Raw genomic sequence first — 18,489 nt, 5'->3', positions numbered from 1 at the left:
TTTGCCATACCATAACCTCTTCTCTTCCTCCTTTGGAATAATTTAAATCCTTAGAACTTAGAGACATATGAAACCTTTCAGCTGGGAGTGAGAAAATGTCTTCTCAAATTAACTGAGAGTTAATCAGTCTCCAGCAGACACATTTGGCTTAAACGTCTCTTCCTGCAAACCCCAGAGTTCCATCAACACATAAGGCTTCCCACACATAAAGCTGGGATCTCAGACACATTCTTTCCATCCTCAAATTGGAAAATACTTCTAAAATTTTGTTGTTGGACTCTAATTGTATTATTCCATTTGTATGAACACCTGCTAAGGGTGAATATTAATCCTTGGGACATGAATCACTAAATTTCACAAGGATGATGTTGTAGTTAGATCCTGGTTTCAAATACCTGAAGGGAGGTTGCAGCCAGGTGGGGGTCAGTGTCTTTTCATAAGTAACAAGTGACAAGACAAGAGGAGATGACCTCAAGTTGCACCAGGGAGTTTTTAGATAGGATACTCAGAAAGATTTTTTCACTGAGAGGATTATCGAGTATTAGAACGGTCTGCCTAGGAAGGTGCTTGAGTCACTGTCCTTGGAGCAATTTAAAAAGTGTTCAGATGTGGTGCAGGTCATGGTCTAGTGGTGGACTTGGCTCTGTTCAGTTAATGGCCAGACTCAAAGATCTTAGATATCTTTTACCAGTGAAACAATTCTATGATTCTGCATTTTTACTCACTGCCTATCATGGACAAAAGGCAGCTGGGATGTTGTGATCTGCTATTCAAAGTCCAAGTCTGCTGATCACTCCACGGAGGCTCTGGTGGGCATTGGTCCTACATGCAGGGTGGGCTTCCATGCAATGTTCAGCCCGACAGAGCGACACCTCCCACCCACTGGCACACATTGGCACCAATGGCTCAGGCAGTGACTCCTATCCAGCTGCTCCCTGGTCTTCCCTAAGATTTCTATGCTGAATCCTTGCTTGGTGAATGATCCCATCTTTGACAACCCTGCTCACACCTCCAGCATTACCTTTCATACCACTTTGGGGATGCTCCCACAGCTGTGCCAGCAGCCAGGCCCCAGGTCAGCAAGCAGTGTCCCATCCTGCTATGGCGTGGTGGGAAGCTCATCCAAAGATTGTGGAAAGGGAGTTTCACAGGTGGCCAAGTCATTACTCAGGACCCATATGCCTTTGCTATTCACATCTACAAACCAAAAGGTACTGTGTTTAGCTGATTACATTTTCTTCCATTGACACGGGTACTTTGCCCCATAGCCTCCTTGCCCTGGTGGACAAGTCATGGAGGAGTGTGCATCTTCTTAAGTACTTGTAGATGTGACCCTTAACAATCACTAATTGTAGTTTATCTTTCTGTCCCTCTCACTCCACCATAGAGCACAGCTTAAAGGCAAATGAAAATGTGTCCACCAATCTCTAGATCTTGTGAGGCAGACACCGCGAGGTGAACAATGAAGACCTCTTCCTCTGCTGTGACTGACAGCATTTTCTCCTCAATACAGGAAGCTGTGTGAGAAGGAACACCAAGTGACTTGGATTCCTGGTAGAATTAGCTGACCATGAGGCCCCCTGCATAAGTACATCAGATTTGATCCATCTCCCTATTAGATTTTGGGGCCAGGTGCTTAGCATGAAGGGATTTTTAGAGTTAATATGCCTCTGAATTCACTCAAAGATCTGAAAAATTATTCTTCTGAAATACCGTCTACTTATGTTCTAAACATTTTGTCTTCGGACAAAAGGAACAAGTACCTAACATACTGACAAATAAGCTACTGTACTTAAAAAGATGATTTGGGGAGTCTCCTTTCATTCTGGAACACAATCAGGTGTACATTTGATAACAGTAGCATTTTCAAGCAATACTGACTGATGGGATTCCTAACAGAAAGCTTTTGTCAACAGTGAGATCAGACCCAAAAGAAGAGGACGACATCACTGGCTCATCACTTAAGCTAAAGGACTGACTTGACTAGACTGGGTGCTTTGGAAGAGGAAAGTAACCTAGAGCAGACATGATTAAACTGAGAGGGTGTAAAAGTGTACACAAGCACAATGTACTTTTAAATTGGACTTGTGTCTTTTGTGATTACACAAAAGCCAGAACAGGAGGCTGATTGTTGCAGAGAATCTGAACATTTTGCAACAAGCTTCACAGGATAAAAACCCAAATAATTTATTATTTTGGAATACTGTCTGACCCAGTTTAGGACTTTTCATTTGGCACTATAAAGCAGTGTATTGGGTGGGATGATGATCAAGGCCAAGTAGTAAGGCAGCCTGTTGGCTGAAGGTTTGTGCAGCACATCTCAGTTTGATTTCATAAAATGTACAACCAAACAATTTTAATCTGAGATGTCAGCTGAACTATCGTTAAGGTTTATATAAATACAGTACCATAAAGCAAATATTATACAAAGTATTAAGGATCATTTGTCTTCCTTAATCTGTGCTTCATGTCTTGTTTGTACTGAAATCTTTTCATGTCCATTTTCTTTTGGGAACAAAATGAGCATGAATGCAATGCTATCAGCTAAGAGCATTTTATGCTATCACAGTAATTCCTTATTTTTATATGTCCGGAGGGACAGTGTAAAGAAAAGTCCTATTTCAGGTCATTTAAAGTGAATATCCCCTCTCTATGTTAACAGCAGCATTTGATGTATGGAAGTACTATTGTGGAATTTTGTTAGTTAGATTCTTTTATTTGTTAGCATTCAGCCCAGTGAAAATTGACAGTAGTTACGCAATAATGAGGTGCTGCTAGTATATATTCTTCCAATCTACCATGGAAAAAGCTGCATGAGAAATAACCCCATGCCAGAAAGAAGCGCATGCTCTAAGCACAAACATCTTGTGGTAAGAATGTTGCAAGGACAACAAGAGGCAGAATCTGGTTGATATTTCATAACCACATAATTTGGATCAGGCAATCCTATAATGCATCATTTCCTTTGATGATAAACCCATATTTTGTGCCAATAACTCTTTCCAAACTGCTTCAAAAGCTGTACAAGAGCTCTAATAAGAGCTGTACTGAGTGCACTAACACTACTGTATTTTGGTGGGGGTTTTTTGTTTCTTTGTTTTTCAGGGTTTGTTTGTTTGTTTGTTTTTAAAAAAGGCAAAAAGAAATACAGCACCTAGCTTTTTCTAATAACAAGAAATAAGGGAAGGTCTTTCATAGTTATGAAGTATTGTTTGGGGAGTTCTTTATATGATATTGTTACAAACAGCCAAGACAATGTATTCTTTACTAGGTGTCACAGCTGCTTGGCATTTTGTATTTAAAGCCTATCTTTAAAAGCAACCTAGATTTAGTTTACTTAAGCAAACAAGATGTGAGCTCACATCTCATGTGACTTGCACCCTGATGCCCTTAGAAATACTGATAAAAGAGAAATATCCTAAGACTAATTTGACACTGTGACTATTGTAGATCCTTAAAATTATTTAGACAACAAAATTTGTGAAGCTGTTCAACTTAAAGTAACATGACAGGTGTAGTTGAATAAACTGCAAATGTATTTACAAAAGTTACATTGATGACTCCTAGTAATCACTTGCTCTTTTCAGACAGCTGCAAGAAACTAATTATCTCATTTTAACTTGAGCTTTCCCTCAAAAAATTGCTGAAATCTCAAAATCGCTGCTACAAAAACATATATAGTAAAAATAACTCTACTGCAGTCTGACTTGAATTGTAAAGGGATGACTTATTGAGGAATAATCTTATGCCTCTCCTAGATCAGATTAATATTCTGTGTGGGAGGGAAAGAGTCTCACCAGAAGGCTCCTCTGTGTGCTCTGCAAAGATGTTCATTGTATTTCATCCAGTCTTCATGGGTTTTACAAACATTACTAAATTCTCAAAAATTTTTAGATAGTTATAATTAAGTCAATTAATATGCAAATGTTACTCTAAGCCTGTAGCACACTGAGTTTAATTTCACAGAAAACAAAATATGTTTTTTAAAATGCTATGCACACTGCTGTCCTTGCAGGTAAGAACATTCCTGCAAGTGCTAGGATGAGGAATCCTTAATTATCACTAACCAATAATAGGAAAGCAAAAGATTGTAAGTAATCCTTTATTACGCATTTTTATTTGTAAGTATTGGTATTTGGGGCATGCACACTAACACTGCAACAATTATATCTATCACAGCATTACAACAGAAATAATGTGAAACCTTGTATTTTTGCATTTTGTGAACAGTGTTTACTGCTTCTGCAGTCTTATTTGAGATTCAAACCAAACTCCCTGATAAGTCAGGCTGATAAAGATATCCACCTCAAAAAATGACCAGGCAAGATTTTGGCACAAATTGCTTTAAGTTATATTACACCAGGGGACGTCACCAGTGAAGACAAAGTACCAAAATTTGTGATGCAACTTGAATTATTTCTGGAAAGGGAATGGAGTGATTCATCGTCCAGCAATTACTTAGAAGCAAGACAGTAAATAACCCAGGTGTAATTATTTTTTATAGTCTTATTTGTTGTTATTACTGGAGGAAGATCTAGGGATATCTTCTTTGCCTATTCAGAACCAGTCATGCTTATAGCACACAACATCATTTAAAACCAAAGCCACATTGAGATGCCACTGCATAGAATAAAGACAGTCAATTGTGTGGAACAGACCACTCTCGATTTGCATGATTTGTGACAGTCCAAGATGCTGCCATTCTTTGCTATCATTCTGCCCATTTCTTCAGGGCAAATGCCACAGTAACAGAATGGAATTTGCGCTCAAAGTGTTAGCTGTTCCTTTTTCAGCCAAACACCAGACTTCCCAACAAAACATAAATGGGGCACCAGCATGTCTGTCAACACCACTGCAACAGTGGCAACAGGTACTGAAGAAGGAATAAACAGTATGGAGCAGTTCTCACTGCAGCAGTTCCTCCCATGAACTGGCATTCCCGTGAGCACAAATGGAGACTTTACCTTTCAAAAGGCAAGTACTGCAAAATGTTTGAGGTAACTATCCTCGTTTTTTGCATTTTCAACAATGTGTAAGATAGGGACAAAGTTTCATCTCTTGCATTAGAATTACACTGGCAGAAGCTCAGACCAAGAGCTGCCAGAGTGACATCTAACACCTAAGTGACATCTAATGCATAACTGCATTACAATCTAATGTATAAACATGTTCTCCTGAGACATTATATAGTTGATAACTCTTTTTTTGCACAGATTAAAAGTGGTAGGAGTCATAAGAAGAACAAATATACATACATACTCAGGAGATAAGGACAATTTTGTACTACTAAGCCACAATTCTTTCTAAATGGATGAAGTATATTTCTAGTCTTGCCAGTAGTATAAAAATAGCTTTCCAAGATTAATACAAATTCAAATGAAACCTAAGAAGACATGCACAATGCAGTTAACAAACATGTGGCATCCTGCATTCTCTGAAATTTAAGTGAAATTGTTTATGAATAATTTTATTTATGAAAACTACTCCTACTGAAGTAGGAACCCTTAAGGATGAAAATCTATTTACGCAGATAACTAGAAAAAGACTGACAGGGCAGTCTGACTGGCAGGGCAATATGAGCATTTTGAACTGCTGTCATTGGACAGAAAAATAACTCAAATTCTGTGGCAAGGTTAATTCCTCCATCTGACAGGTTCCCAAATTCCTCTAATTTCAATGCAGAGGACTCCTCTTCAACAGGGTAATAAATAAATTTTCTTATTTACAGTATGTAGTTCACAGAACACAAGGAAAGATAACTTCCACAGAGAAAAACTTACAAAGGAACAAGACTCTAAATGTTTCCAACTTTTCCATATTCTCCATCCCCACCTCTCTCCATATCTTTATTAATATAAATTTAGGTCATTAAACAAAAATACAGCCGCATACAACAAGGAATCAAAACCCCTTCCCCAGTTTCAGAATCAGGATAGTATGGACAGGCATTACCGAACAATGCTGAATTTGAAAGAACAGATCCTGGTGCAAATCCAACCCCTGGCTGAAAAACACTGATACAGTTAATTCTCATAAATTTTATTCTTTTTAAATCCCTCTACTGAAGACGCCCTTCCCCTCTGAAATACAGTTTTATTTGGAACAACAAATAGAGGAAATCCTCATCAGTTAAAAACCTAGTATAAGTTAGAAATGTTATTCTTCATGTTCTTAAAGCCCTTGCGCATAGAGAAGAAAATGAATGCCACAACTGGGTCACATCAAGTAAAAATAATTTTTGAAAAGTATTTTTCATTGCAAAACATGTCAATTCTGTAAACTACAGACTACAACTCTCCTCATTTCTCTATTAGATCTTATTTTAAGCAGAGGCAAGAGGCAATAAGAATTAGAAGACGACAGTAGAAGATGAAGAAGTGTAAATCCCATACCTGACAGCTTGACTTTAAACATGAAGAATACAGAACCACAGAATAACTAGTCAGCCTGGAACAGACCTCAGGAAGTTACAGTCCAATCTTCCTATCAGAGCAGACTTAGCACTAGGTTGCAATCAGGCAAAAAGGTTTATACCGAAATGCACTATCCCCCTTAGAGCAGTTGGATTAGGTATAGAGTTAATGTGCCTCCGGTAGAGTGAACAGTTTTTAACTACGTGCATATTCAACAAGAAAAATGGAGCAGCCATGTAGCTGAATATACATAGAGTGTACATACACGACCTCTTCCTGGAGACAAGTACACTTAACAAGAAAACTTCTTCAAATTAAACCATGCCTATCTTATGGGTGAGTTTTATACAAGAGTCTAGTTCTTCTAAGCACAGGCTGCATTGGTCACTGTGCAAAATTCCTGAACTCTGAACAGACATTAGTAAGAATTTTCACCTAATACTGTGGCAAAACCACATAATCATAAGAAGCAAGAAACAAGTGCAAAAATTCATACATCATGTTCTCATCTTTAATTTAGTAATTACTGAATTGTTTCAGAGCAGGCACTGCATTGCTTCAAACACAATCAAGTATCATTGAAATAATGTCAAAAAATAACCTCTTCACCTCAGTATACACACGCGCATATACACAGACATACACAAATTAATTTAGAAAATCTGTACATATGTATTTTTCAGGAAGCAACTCAAAGAACTGTACCACAAAAAATTATTTTCTGTACTCTGACGCACTAAAAATTATAATCCATTTCTCTGGATTTTAACCCAATCTTCCCTGGAAGATAGAGTTTAAGGACACAAAATGCCATGCAGTACTATTTAGTAGAAAATGAACTGGTAAATAAATTTATCTATTTAGGGCTTAAAGAATACACAGAACTCCTTAAATAAAACAAATGCAAATTTATTATTTACTGTCCTTGAGCTATGCAGGCCCCAGTTATTTGTGTTAACTGAAGCTTATCCCCTTTGTAGAAAACATAAAGGAAGTATATGACTGGAAATTCAGGATACTTTATTTTCTGTTACTGGCAGCAAAGCTGGTTTAAGAAAGGTGTATCCTTGTTGAATCTGGGTCTGAAAGTCCATCATCTTGATTAGTTGCCTCATAATCACCCACATTATCAGCTAATTCAACGTCTTCATCATTGCTCTCTGCGCTGTAATCAACTTCTTCAAGGAAGCGAGGCTCATCTTCATCCAAAACATATGTAGTGGGGCTATAACAACAAGAAGCTCCATGAACCACGTTAAAAGTATTATTTGGATTAACACATTCAGACTATGTGCCCTGTCCCTTTCCCAACATACAGTAATCCAAAAATTACCTCAGGAAAGGGGCAGATTACCTGAAATGGGACTGGCTTTTTAGATGAGTGTAAAAGAACTGAGAGACAAACCCATGCTTGTAATGCCTTGAACTAATTACTTAGTCATATACAACTCATTATCCAAATGTGCCATGACAAATCCGCTCCACTAATGGCCCATATGAATTTAATGTAAATACAGCAGTATCAGAAATTGCTGAAGAAGAATCCAATTACCTAAGGATACAGCCATTGTGGTAGGGTATAAACAAACCCCTGTATTTTATTGAAACACATACTTTACTGAAAAGCACTGTAACCAATTACTTTATACACATCAGAGATGACAGAACAAGGGATCATGGTTACACCTACATTTAAGTTCCCACACAAATCACTTAACTCTCATCGGATTCTCACACATTTGTATCCTGGTAAAACTTAAGATTTGTCAAGCATTGCAACTCTGAGGCAATGCACTTAGTGAACTGATGCTCTGATGCTCTGCCTACAGAATAGTCTATGCCCTTAACTAACAGCATCGAAGAACTTTAGTGTTAACTGGAAAAAGGTTAAAATACAACTTTCTGATCCTCTCACCTCCCTAGAACACAGAAAGGGATGATGGGGGAGGCAGAAAAGTATTTTCCAGATCCACTTTTACTTGGGAGATAAAAAGCTATCTGCTTATAAGCACTACGTACTCCTAAATATTTCGTAAGTATTTTTACATTAATTTTAAGCCTGAAAAAGATTTTGTAATGCATTTTACCTAATAATCAAATCACACATAACTCATACAAAACAGTGAGAATCTTTTTATTGAGAAACTTATTATAAAGAGCTTGCAGAAATATTTGCATATTAATTTTAATTAATTTTCTCTGAAGATACATAAAACCTAGCATGTCTGTGGCTTTATAATTAAAGGGACTAATCACTGCTTCTTTCTGAAAACCTTTTAGGAGCTCAGCTGCACCACTTCAAATCTAAAATGTTATCTCGATTCAATATAAATCAATTTCACCATATTCTTCCTCTACCTGTAGCCTCAATAACATGCGACACTGTAGCATTTTGTACTGTTGACAGTTAATTCAAATACTGGGAGAAAAACTGTTCCCTAGCTTGGGGGGGGGCAAAAAATATTTGCATTCAAAACTATCTGTATCATTGTTCACTAAAGCTCCACAAATCAAAACACTTTATGAGTTTTTTAAGCTGTAATTAGGGCAATAACCCACTGATGGTTAAAGAACTAGGTGTTTATAATTGTTTCCATTTTAGGAGAGACAAAGAGTGAAGAAAATAACCAGGATGTTTGCTAAGAAGTCTCTTTAATTTCACATACAGTGAACCCAACATACAATAAGGATACATGTTTTGCATGAAGCATCTGTGGGAGAAGCAGCAAAGGAATACAAATTTTTTGTTCTTTCATCCTGTGATGCTTTCTGCCCTAGGAAGTCACCACACACCAACAATTCCTTTAAGGAAAGAAGAAGTTGGGGAAAAAAAAAGTTTAAATGTTTCATTTATTTAAAGAAACAAATCAAAGGGACTTCAGATGTATCGCATTCTGACAAGTCCACAGATTTTTTTCAATCTGTGCTTCTCATCATTTAACACAGGTACCGATTAATTAATTTTCATATGCAAGGAACCCACACTTCAGTTAAATCCACACAGAATAGACTGTGTAATTCACAGGAAATGGAGCCATTAAATCTGAATATTGACCCAATATTATGTCAAAATTTTGAACACTGACAGAAAACTACAATGAGCTATGTCAAGGAGAAATATTCAACCAGTGACAGTGGGATGTTTAAGGCATTAGAGTAATCACATAAAAATTCACCTTAGTGAGGTACATAGAACAGTAAAGCTCTGAAAAATTCTACCCACTTTTTTTAGTTAATGTCATTATTTGGATACTAAACTAACATAGTTCATTAAGAGAAAGCAACCAATAAAGCCCACCTTATGGAAAAAACCCACAGAACTGGGCACACAATGAAATCACACAGTTCAGCTCTTCAAAGTGTCTTCGCATTTCACATAATATGTCCTGTGTTATATCGTCTTGAAAAATACACAAGTATACTTATTCAATATACTTTTTTAATAGTTGTATCGATTTATTTTACCTATTCATGTATGTGTAAACATGTAGGCATGCCCCTAACTTGTGAAAATTCAGGCACTGTGAGCAGTCATTAAAAGCCAACCTGTCTGCTCTAACACATTTTAGACATTTGCTCTGGCACATGTACATCCAGAACTGAGGGATAAGTCTCACATTTAATAAAGCAAAAATCAACATTATATGTTATTTTCTCTATTCAAAAGAAGTACCATTAGAATAGATCAAAGATTAGAACAGATGTTACTTAGAAAGCTACATAAAACTTTAAAATAAAAACTGCCTTGGAAACCTACTGCACAATAGTCTTTGCTTTCTAATACCATCCAGAGCAGCACAATACCACAACTTCTCAATTCTGTACTACTCAAATAATACTATAATATTTACTAAGGTTATTTTTTCAACTTTCCTTTCTAAGTTTTCATTCCTCAGAAAACTGCATTCAAACTGTGTCACATACTGCTTGTATATTTGCTTTCCCATGAGATGTTGTCTTTTGATGTAGCAAATGTTAGCCTTGAATATTTAACTTTTCAGTAATCTCTGTTCTAAAGGTTTGCATGAATCTGAGAAGTGTAATTATTATTCCACTGTTTTACTGAGGTTGGATCAGAAGATATATAGAAATCAAATACCTGAAAAAATGTCTTACTGTTTAATCAAATTCTTTATTTGCCTCCCTGCTGCTCCCCACCCTCAGCATATCTTGTAGCGATATATTTTTAGCTGCTGTCATGCTGATTCTATGGGTTTTAATTTCCTAACTTTTCCCTTGGGCTCTTTCTAATTAACTTGCTCAATAATCCTTCTTCCTCTACTTCTACACCTCCTGCTTTTTCTTTTAAAGGAAACTATTATTTTGCTCAGGTTAGCAGAGGTTGTATATCCCACACCTACAGTACTGTAATGCAAAGGATGCCACGATTTGAATTTGTATTTTCTTTGAAGTCATGGCTGTTGAAAGAGAATACTATATGAAATTCTGAAGTTCTGCGTATCTTTTATGGGTAAAAAGATGAATTCCTAAATGCCTGGTTAATACACCTGATATAATACTATGGTCTTCAAGTTTATGAAGAACTTTAAGAATATCTCTTTCATTTAAAAGAGTATTTTCTTCATTGTCTGCCACTGAATACATTGAATTTAGGAATTAATACAATATTTTTCTAAAATGTATTTTAATTATTAATTAAAGCCTACTTTAATTATTAAGGTCAGCCAGGTGCACACAGCAGTGATATCAGCAACAGCAGTGGCAGCCAGGGCAAGTTCTGGGGGCTGAGCACTAGAACAAGCTGGGCAGGGCCTCCACAGTCAGAGAAACATGAGTAAGAGCTGAGAGACCCACCAGGAGCCATCAGCTCTTATGAGCGAGGCTGACACGGCGTGAGTGCTGCCAGCAGATTTAAATGGCCCGGGAAAGTGCGAGTGACCAGGGCGTGGTGCCATAGCCAGGACGTGGCACAGCACTTCTCCAGGAAGGGCACCCAGAAAAGGCCACTTAATTCTACCTGGGAGGAAAAGGAAGCAGTCTCCTTCTGTAACAAAAATGGCATCCACACATCACAGCTGTCAGGCTAAAACCAAGAGACCACAGCCACCTTGGTATATGTCTAGACCCAAACAGACTTGCTGAAGACTAAAAGAACCTGGACCCTCAGCTGCAGGAAACTCCATAATCTGAACGTCCCCCTGGGCCCTGAAGGCAGAGGTAGTGGCCATGGGTGCAACCATGCCCAGATAGATAACCTGCCTCCTGCAGGTTGCCATGTTGTGTGAGAAGCTCATTAGGCAGCATATGATCTGGGAATCCAAGCAGGAGACTGAGGTATGAGATTATGCACTGACACAGGCAGAGAGGCAGCTGCTGCCTCGGAAGACCTTGGAAACAGAAGGTACATTAGCATCCAGCCCTGAGATAGGCTTGATTGATTTGTAAGGCAAGGGAGACTGGACCTCATCTCTGCTTGGAGCAAAAGAAAGAGTCTCCCCCTTGCTACCAAAGCACCCCTACATAACAAATATGACAGTATGAGGTTCGGAGGAGAAAACTCCACAACATGTAGTCAAGAACAAGAAAAGGAGAATGCTACAAAACTGGTACAACCAACCATTCATACAAGAATGAGTGCCACCAAAAGTGCATGAAGCATAGCAATTACTGGAGAATTCTCACTGAGACACAGGGAAGCAGCCATTTACCCTCCAGCCTCTCTAGCAAGATTTCCTGCCTATCAGGGCCACCATCATCATGTCACAAAGAGGTTACCAAGACTGGTAAAACCAGAGGATTATCAACCACTCCTATGCTTTCATGCAGGGTTGAATAAGGCTGCAGCTATGAGATTGTGAAATATCAAAAGGGATTTCATGTCTCTTGGAAAGACGTTGAAGGGATCAGGAACACAGTGTTCTCTCCGCACCTGGAGACCAAGAGCAAATCATGCCTTACCCATCCGATGGCCTTCTATGATGGGATGACTACAACAGCCAGCACAGGCAGGTCAGCGTACGTCACCAACCTAGACTTCTCCAGGGTCTTCAGTGTCCCATGTGACATGCTTATCTCCAAATTTGAGAGACATGGATTTGACGAGTGGACTGTTTGATAGGCAAGCAATTGCCTGAATGGATGCAGCCAGAGAGTTTTGGTCAAAGGCTCCATGTCCACATGGGGGCTGGTGACAAGTGGGGTTCCTCAGGGCTCTGTCTTGGGACCGGTGCCCTGTAAGACCTTCTGCAAGGACACTGACAGTGAAATCAAGTGCTCCTGCAGCAAGTTCGCAGATGACACAAAGGTGAGCAGTACAGTTGACACAACAGAAGGACAGGATGCCATCCAAATGAACAAGCTTAAGAACTGGGCCCAAGAGAACCTCATGAAGTCCAACAAGTTCAAGTGCAAGGTTCTGTAACTGGATCAGGGCAATCCCAGATAAAGCACAGACTGGGAAAAGAAGTCATTGAGAGCAGCCCTGCAAAGCCTCGTGGATGAAAAGCTGGACATGAGCCACTGGTGTGAGCTTGCAGCCCAGAAAGCCAACCATGTCCTGAGCTGCATCCAAAGCAGCATGGTCAGCAAAGTGAGCCAGGGGATTCTGCCCCTCTGCTCTGCTCTGGGGAGATCCCAACTGGAGTGCTGCATCCAGCTCTGAGGTCCCCAGCACAAGAAAGATATGGATCTCTTGGAGTGAGTTTTGAGGAGGCCACTAAGTTGCTCAGAGGGCTGGAGCACCTCTCCTAAGAAGACAGGCTGAGAGAGCTAGAGTTCTTCAGCCTCAAGAACAGGAGACTCCAGTGATACCTCACTGTGGTTTTCCACTACCTGAACAGGACTTACACGACAGAGGAAGGATGACTTTTTACACAGTCAGAAAGGGATATGACAAGAAGTAATGTTATTAAACTAAAAGAGAAGAGATTTAGATTAGATACTAGGAAGAAATTATTTACTGTGAGGGTGGTGAGGCACTGGAACAGATGACCAAAGGACCTGTGGATGCCCCATCCCTGGAAGTGTTCAAGGCCACGTTGGATGGGGCTGCAAGAAATCTAATCTAGTGGGTTGCATCCTTGTCCATGCCGGAGGGGTTGGAACTAGATGATCTCTGATGTCCCTTCCCATCCAAGCCATGTTATGACTCTATTATTTTTTAAAACTATATTACCTCACCATGAGTTTTTCATTTACATTAATGCTCAAAACATATTAAAATCTAATAAACCTTTTCACAAACATGGTATATTTTTTTCAAAATAATATTTTTATTGTCCCATAAAAGAGATACTTGGGATTTTTCGTTATCCACAAGACTCAATTACAGAAAAATTAATCCACAAGGTAGACGTAACCATTACCAATTTGAACCCCATGGAGATCAGCAGTTTTTTGACACTCCAGGGGATGTGTATACATTTTACAACTTCGGAACAAAAAATTAAGAAATACTCCCTGTCAAAGTACGGAGAGTTGTAGCTACCTGGGGAGTTGAGAAAGGAAGGAGAGGGAATTCTGAAGTACTAATGATCTCTTATAACACTGCTTTGTCATGGGAGGAAAAAAAATCTTCAATGAGAAAGACAAGTTATAAAGTATCACAAAGGAATTGTTTCTCCATACTTTCCCTTCTCATTTCTCTTTAGTGTCTATATTCTCTTCTGGAGATTAGCAATACTGCTGCAGGAGGCAACATCACACAAACAACTACAAGTGCTGTCCAGTTCAGTTGCTCTTAACCTATGTAGTTTTTGTAAGCAATAAGGAAATTTTCTCAAGGGAATTTCCAAGGTTCAACAGGATGTATCCAATGCTTTTCCAAGCCATAAGAAGCTGGACATCCAAATCCTCTTTAATTTTTTTTTTTTTAGGTATCTTCACATTTAGAGTTACAAAATTTTACTCCACAGTTTAATTACAAGTAACATCAACATGTTCTATGTGTTCTCACCCTGAAATATATTTTATAAAATTCAAAACTGAATCAAATCAGCTGGGATTCATCAATCATTTACTGTGGGCCATACTAGTATTTGGGTCATACCATCAAGAGTAGAAGGAAACTTTAAAGAATGGTATGAAGAATATATAAGCAGTTCAGCACACTTACTGGTTTTTTGTTTCTTCAGGGTTTTTTTTCCTTGATTACTAGTTTCCTCATTTTGCCCTAGAGAAGACAAACAGTGCTCTGAATACTACAGTCTACACAGAAATAAAAGCAATCACTTTCACTGAGGCCAGAGCAGGGGCCTGGTGCATGGGCACTGCTAACAAGCCCACAAGTGGAATTCTGAATCTGATTTTTAATAGCTTTTTCTTCCAACATTCAGAATGGGACAGACTGGACAAAAGCTGCAGTATAAGATGCCTTCTTCTCAACACAGCCGTACTCCCAAGGTACTGGAAGAAAGGCCAAGAAAAGCTTCAACGCTGCAGGAGAGTAAGAAGGAAAAAACCTTTAGTCCCAGGTGAAGAAGATTAGGAATATCCAAATGTCTGGGAAAAGTTTAAGACTCATTAGGAAGGGGAGAAAAATAGGGCAAAAACAGATTTTATCTGACAGCCTATACAGAAATCCCTTGTAAGACTTTGTACACATTCCCACTGCATATACCACTCACTCCTTGCCTAACCAGTCTGATATTTTTTCTCAAGTGTAAAACTAAGTGCAGGAAATGGATTTTTTCATCAAGTTTTTCCCTTCCCACAGCTCCTTTTGGCTGTCTGCTTTTTCTAACATTTTCTAGACATGCTGGGTCCCGAAGCAGTCTGCTTCTCTGCTATAAGTAAATCAAAATTAGGAAACACAACTACACCATGTTCTAGAACACACCAATGAGCCTCAAAAGAATCATTGAAGTGAACTAGAATTTCCAAAAAGTGGTCAAATTTTTGAGCAGAGCATAAGTCTAGTAAGTCATAACAGTTATGAATGTGGTCATATGTTTTTTTTCATTGCATATAGACCCTATCAAACCTGTCAGCACAACAACTACAATTCTCAATACAAGACCAGTATTACATTTAGTCTAATCTTTTCCATTTGGAACTGTGATGAAAACACTGTCAAATACACTGGAAATAATTAAAGAAAAACTAAGTGTTTTATTCATCACATAAAAGGTTAAAGTTCACTGCCAGAGGGAAATAAATCTACTTATTGCTTTATTTTTCTTGTTTCAGACATGGTTCAAAATGAACTCATGCAAATTCAGCCTATGTGTAATGAAATACTGGCAATATGTTCTAAAATTTTAACATGTACTTGGTCATTATAATTGCAACCTGGAAAATTCAAAAAGAATTTGAGAAACCCTCAAAATCATTTGCAAAAAATAAAATCAGGGCTTCTGTGTTTAAACTTGCCTGCTTAGTCTTGAAAGCATTAAAACTGTGCTTTGGTAAAAAGTAATACTAATGATATCCAAAAATAAAGGAAGTAACTATAATCTTAGTAATTGCTCTACTGTAACCCTACAGGAACGCTACAGCTGTGTAAAAATATTCTGTTTTATACTTCCTATGGATGAACTTTTAACCTGCTTTTCCTGTAAGTAGCTTCTAATTTGTCTCTAATCACAAGTAAAAAGCAGCAAATCACAAAGGAAGTATAAGCAGTTCTTTGTTGTACTAGAAAAGTGAGAACTGAAGTTTGGACATATAAAAAAAGAAGCTGTCTGACTGTATTCTGACCCATGACTCCCTCTGAAGAGGAAGAAAAAAAAGCTTTACAAACTTTGCTTGACAGAGGTTCTTTGTATATTTCTACCACTAAAGTGAACAATAAATGCACACCTTGGCTGAAAAGATTTTTTAAAATATGGCCTAAGGTATACAGCAGAACTCTGCTTCTCAGCCTCTGGCAACAAAAGAATGAGACCACCTCTTAACTTCACCTATGCCAGTATTGATCCCTTTGGCAAAGAATAAAAGAAGATAATGTGCAAACTTGAATAATACATGGCACTTTTATTGCTAATATTGGAGGTTCTGTGAACAAAATTGTAGTTTCTTATTTATCATAGAATGGCTTGGGTTGGAATGGACCTTAACAATCATCTAGTTCCAACTCCCTTGCTGTGGTCAGGGACATCAGATTGCTCAGAAACCGAGGTACAAATGCACAACACATTTCAGTCTTAATGCCATATTTTAAATTAAATAGTTTGAAGCCACACATTCAGTTTTTCCATCACAGATTCTGACCGAGTTATACAGTATTGCTAGGTGAACACTAAGAGCAGTTGTACCTATTTTCCCACTTCATGCTACGCATTTTTCTGGTTTATGTTTTAGTGTTCTTAGATTTACATTTAATGACTTTAAGAAATAAAGCCATCAGGACTTAAACAGTTGTTAACAGATTCCTCCAATAAACTTCAACATTTCTTATGTCAGTGTTCCATATAGATTAACTCTTACAGGCACAGAATCTGATTTTTTCCCACTCTCCTAATTTCTTTAGTGCAGAAGCACTTGGTTATCACCTTTCACCATCATTAGCTGTGTAACACCCAAATGTCATGTTAGGGGAAACCATTTTTAAAAAAAAATTCTAGGTATAAATTCACTTTTGATACACTGAATGAAGTTATTTAACCATCTCTCTCCAATTTAAAATTTCATCTTGCAGTACAATTATTTTTGTGATTTTCATGATCTAGTCTTTTGGATGGAACTGAACCTGCTGGGTTTTTTTAAGTTCCAGAGTACTGGTTACTTTTTTCACAGATCAGGATTATAAATATTTCCACACAGAGTCTCAGTAATAGTAAGCTTATTATGAGCCTAATGTTACATTTTTAACTGTGCTCATATGTAGCCCACAACATTATGCAGAACTAAGTCTTTTATCAGTGCTTTCTGAAAATCCAGGCTAGAACAGTCCCTGTGCCACTCACTTCCCAGCAATGAAATGTAAACCAAGTCAGAGGCAGTTTTCCCCTGTCCCCAGCATTGCAGTACTTCACGAGCAATTAGTTTTCACACAGAATAATTTTTTAGAGATAGCTGGATCAATGAAGTATTTTAGCTGGTAAAGGAAGTTCAGACTATGAGCATCTATTAAAATACGATGACTTGCTGTATTTCGTAACATTAAAACAAGCTATGCATTTACATTTGTTCCTCTTGTCATCTAGCATTACTGAAGTTTGCTATCAAAGAGAAAGCAAACATGCCATCTCACCCTTTTTTATTCCATTCTGATACTAAAGTGGTTTTGATGTGTCTTTAACTTCCTAGCAGATTCTAAGGGGGGGTGACTTGTGTATGATATGACTTTCCTCAATTCAATAGATGCTCTCATATGGAAAATCCACGGTAAGTTACATTAACAAACAGAAATCCGGCAGATAATAGCTAGTTCACAGCAGATAATGGTTAGTTCACAGATAATGGCTAGTTCACAGCAGATAATGGCTAGTTCACAGATAATGGCTAGTTTTTCCAGAAAACTTTTTTCCAGACAATAGCCATTATCTGTGAACTAGGATGCTCACTTAAACTCAAGATGCAATAGAAAATTACCCATGCCTGAGGCAGCCAATAATATAAAGTTACATGGGAATCTGGAGCTGTTTTTCAATGCCACTCTCATGGATTAATTGCTCACAACCACATCTTGATCCAAAATGCTGTAACTGAAATTTAGTATTTCAGAGACCTATTTATGGTGCAGCTTTAGTTCCAATAAAATTGACAGTGACATAACACGAATGGGAAAAATATCACAGTCTTATTAACATATAATTGTAGCTGCAAATGAAAAAAAAAGTATGATAAATAGGTGTAACATGTAGGCACAATTTCCAAGTTAAACATGCTACACATGAGGAACTCAAGAAACACATGTGCTGGCTGAAAGGCTATCATTTAGATGCCATCCACAATAGCTGTCAAGTGAAACTGCTTAATAGCTAGCCTGTATTTATGGAAGAATTACTATTAAAGAAATTATTAAAGCATATGTTGTGGTCTAAGAACAGTATTCTCCAATTCAATACTTCTGCAAAACCATGTGCCACCTCCCCTCCCTGCCAGCTGGAGGGACAAAATACAGAGATCACAAAAGGTTGAGATCAGAACAATTTACTGATGGGACAAGAAAGTG

At 38.0% G+C, this 18,489-nt stretch overlaps 1 protein-coding gene across 4 annotated transcripts in view; it reads right to left on the bottom strand.

Moving 5' to 3' along the window:
- Positions 1-6,910: 6,910 nt before the first annotated feature.
- The window catches only part of AGTPBP1 (ATP/GTP binding carboxypeptidase 1), a 62,313-nt gene continuing 50,734 nt past the window's right edge, over positions 6,911-18,489 (bottom strand). For 3 of the 4 annotated variants that reach the window (XM_054281155.1, XM_054281165.1, XM_054281175.1), the window contains exon 27: positions 6,911-7,638. In XM_054281155.1, coding sequence (XP_054137130.1) covers positions 7,464-7,638 — 175 coding nt within the window. In that variant the 3' untranslated portion in view covers positions 6,911-7,463. Of the gene's footprint in view, positions 7,639-9,095; positions 9,216-18,489 lie in introns of all 4 variants that reach the window. The other variant, XR_008483268.1, reaches the window with a different exon arrangement.

The sequence above is a fragment of the Melozone crissalis genome, unplaced genomic scaffold (assembly GCF_028551555.1).
Source record: "Melozone crissalis strain CALT ecotype California unplaced genomic scaffold, PUWL_Pcris_2 ptg000005l_1, whole genome shotgun sequence".
Taxonomy (NCBI): domain Eukaryota; kingdom Metazoa; phylum Chordata; class Aves; order Passeriformes; family Passerellidae; genus Melozone; species Melozone crissalis.
Note: the sequence above shows the minus strand (reverse complement) of the source record. Positions and strands in the feature narration are given on the sequence as shown.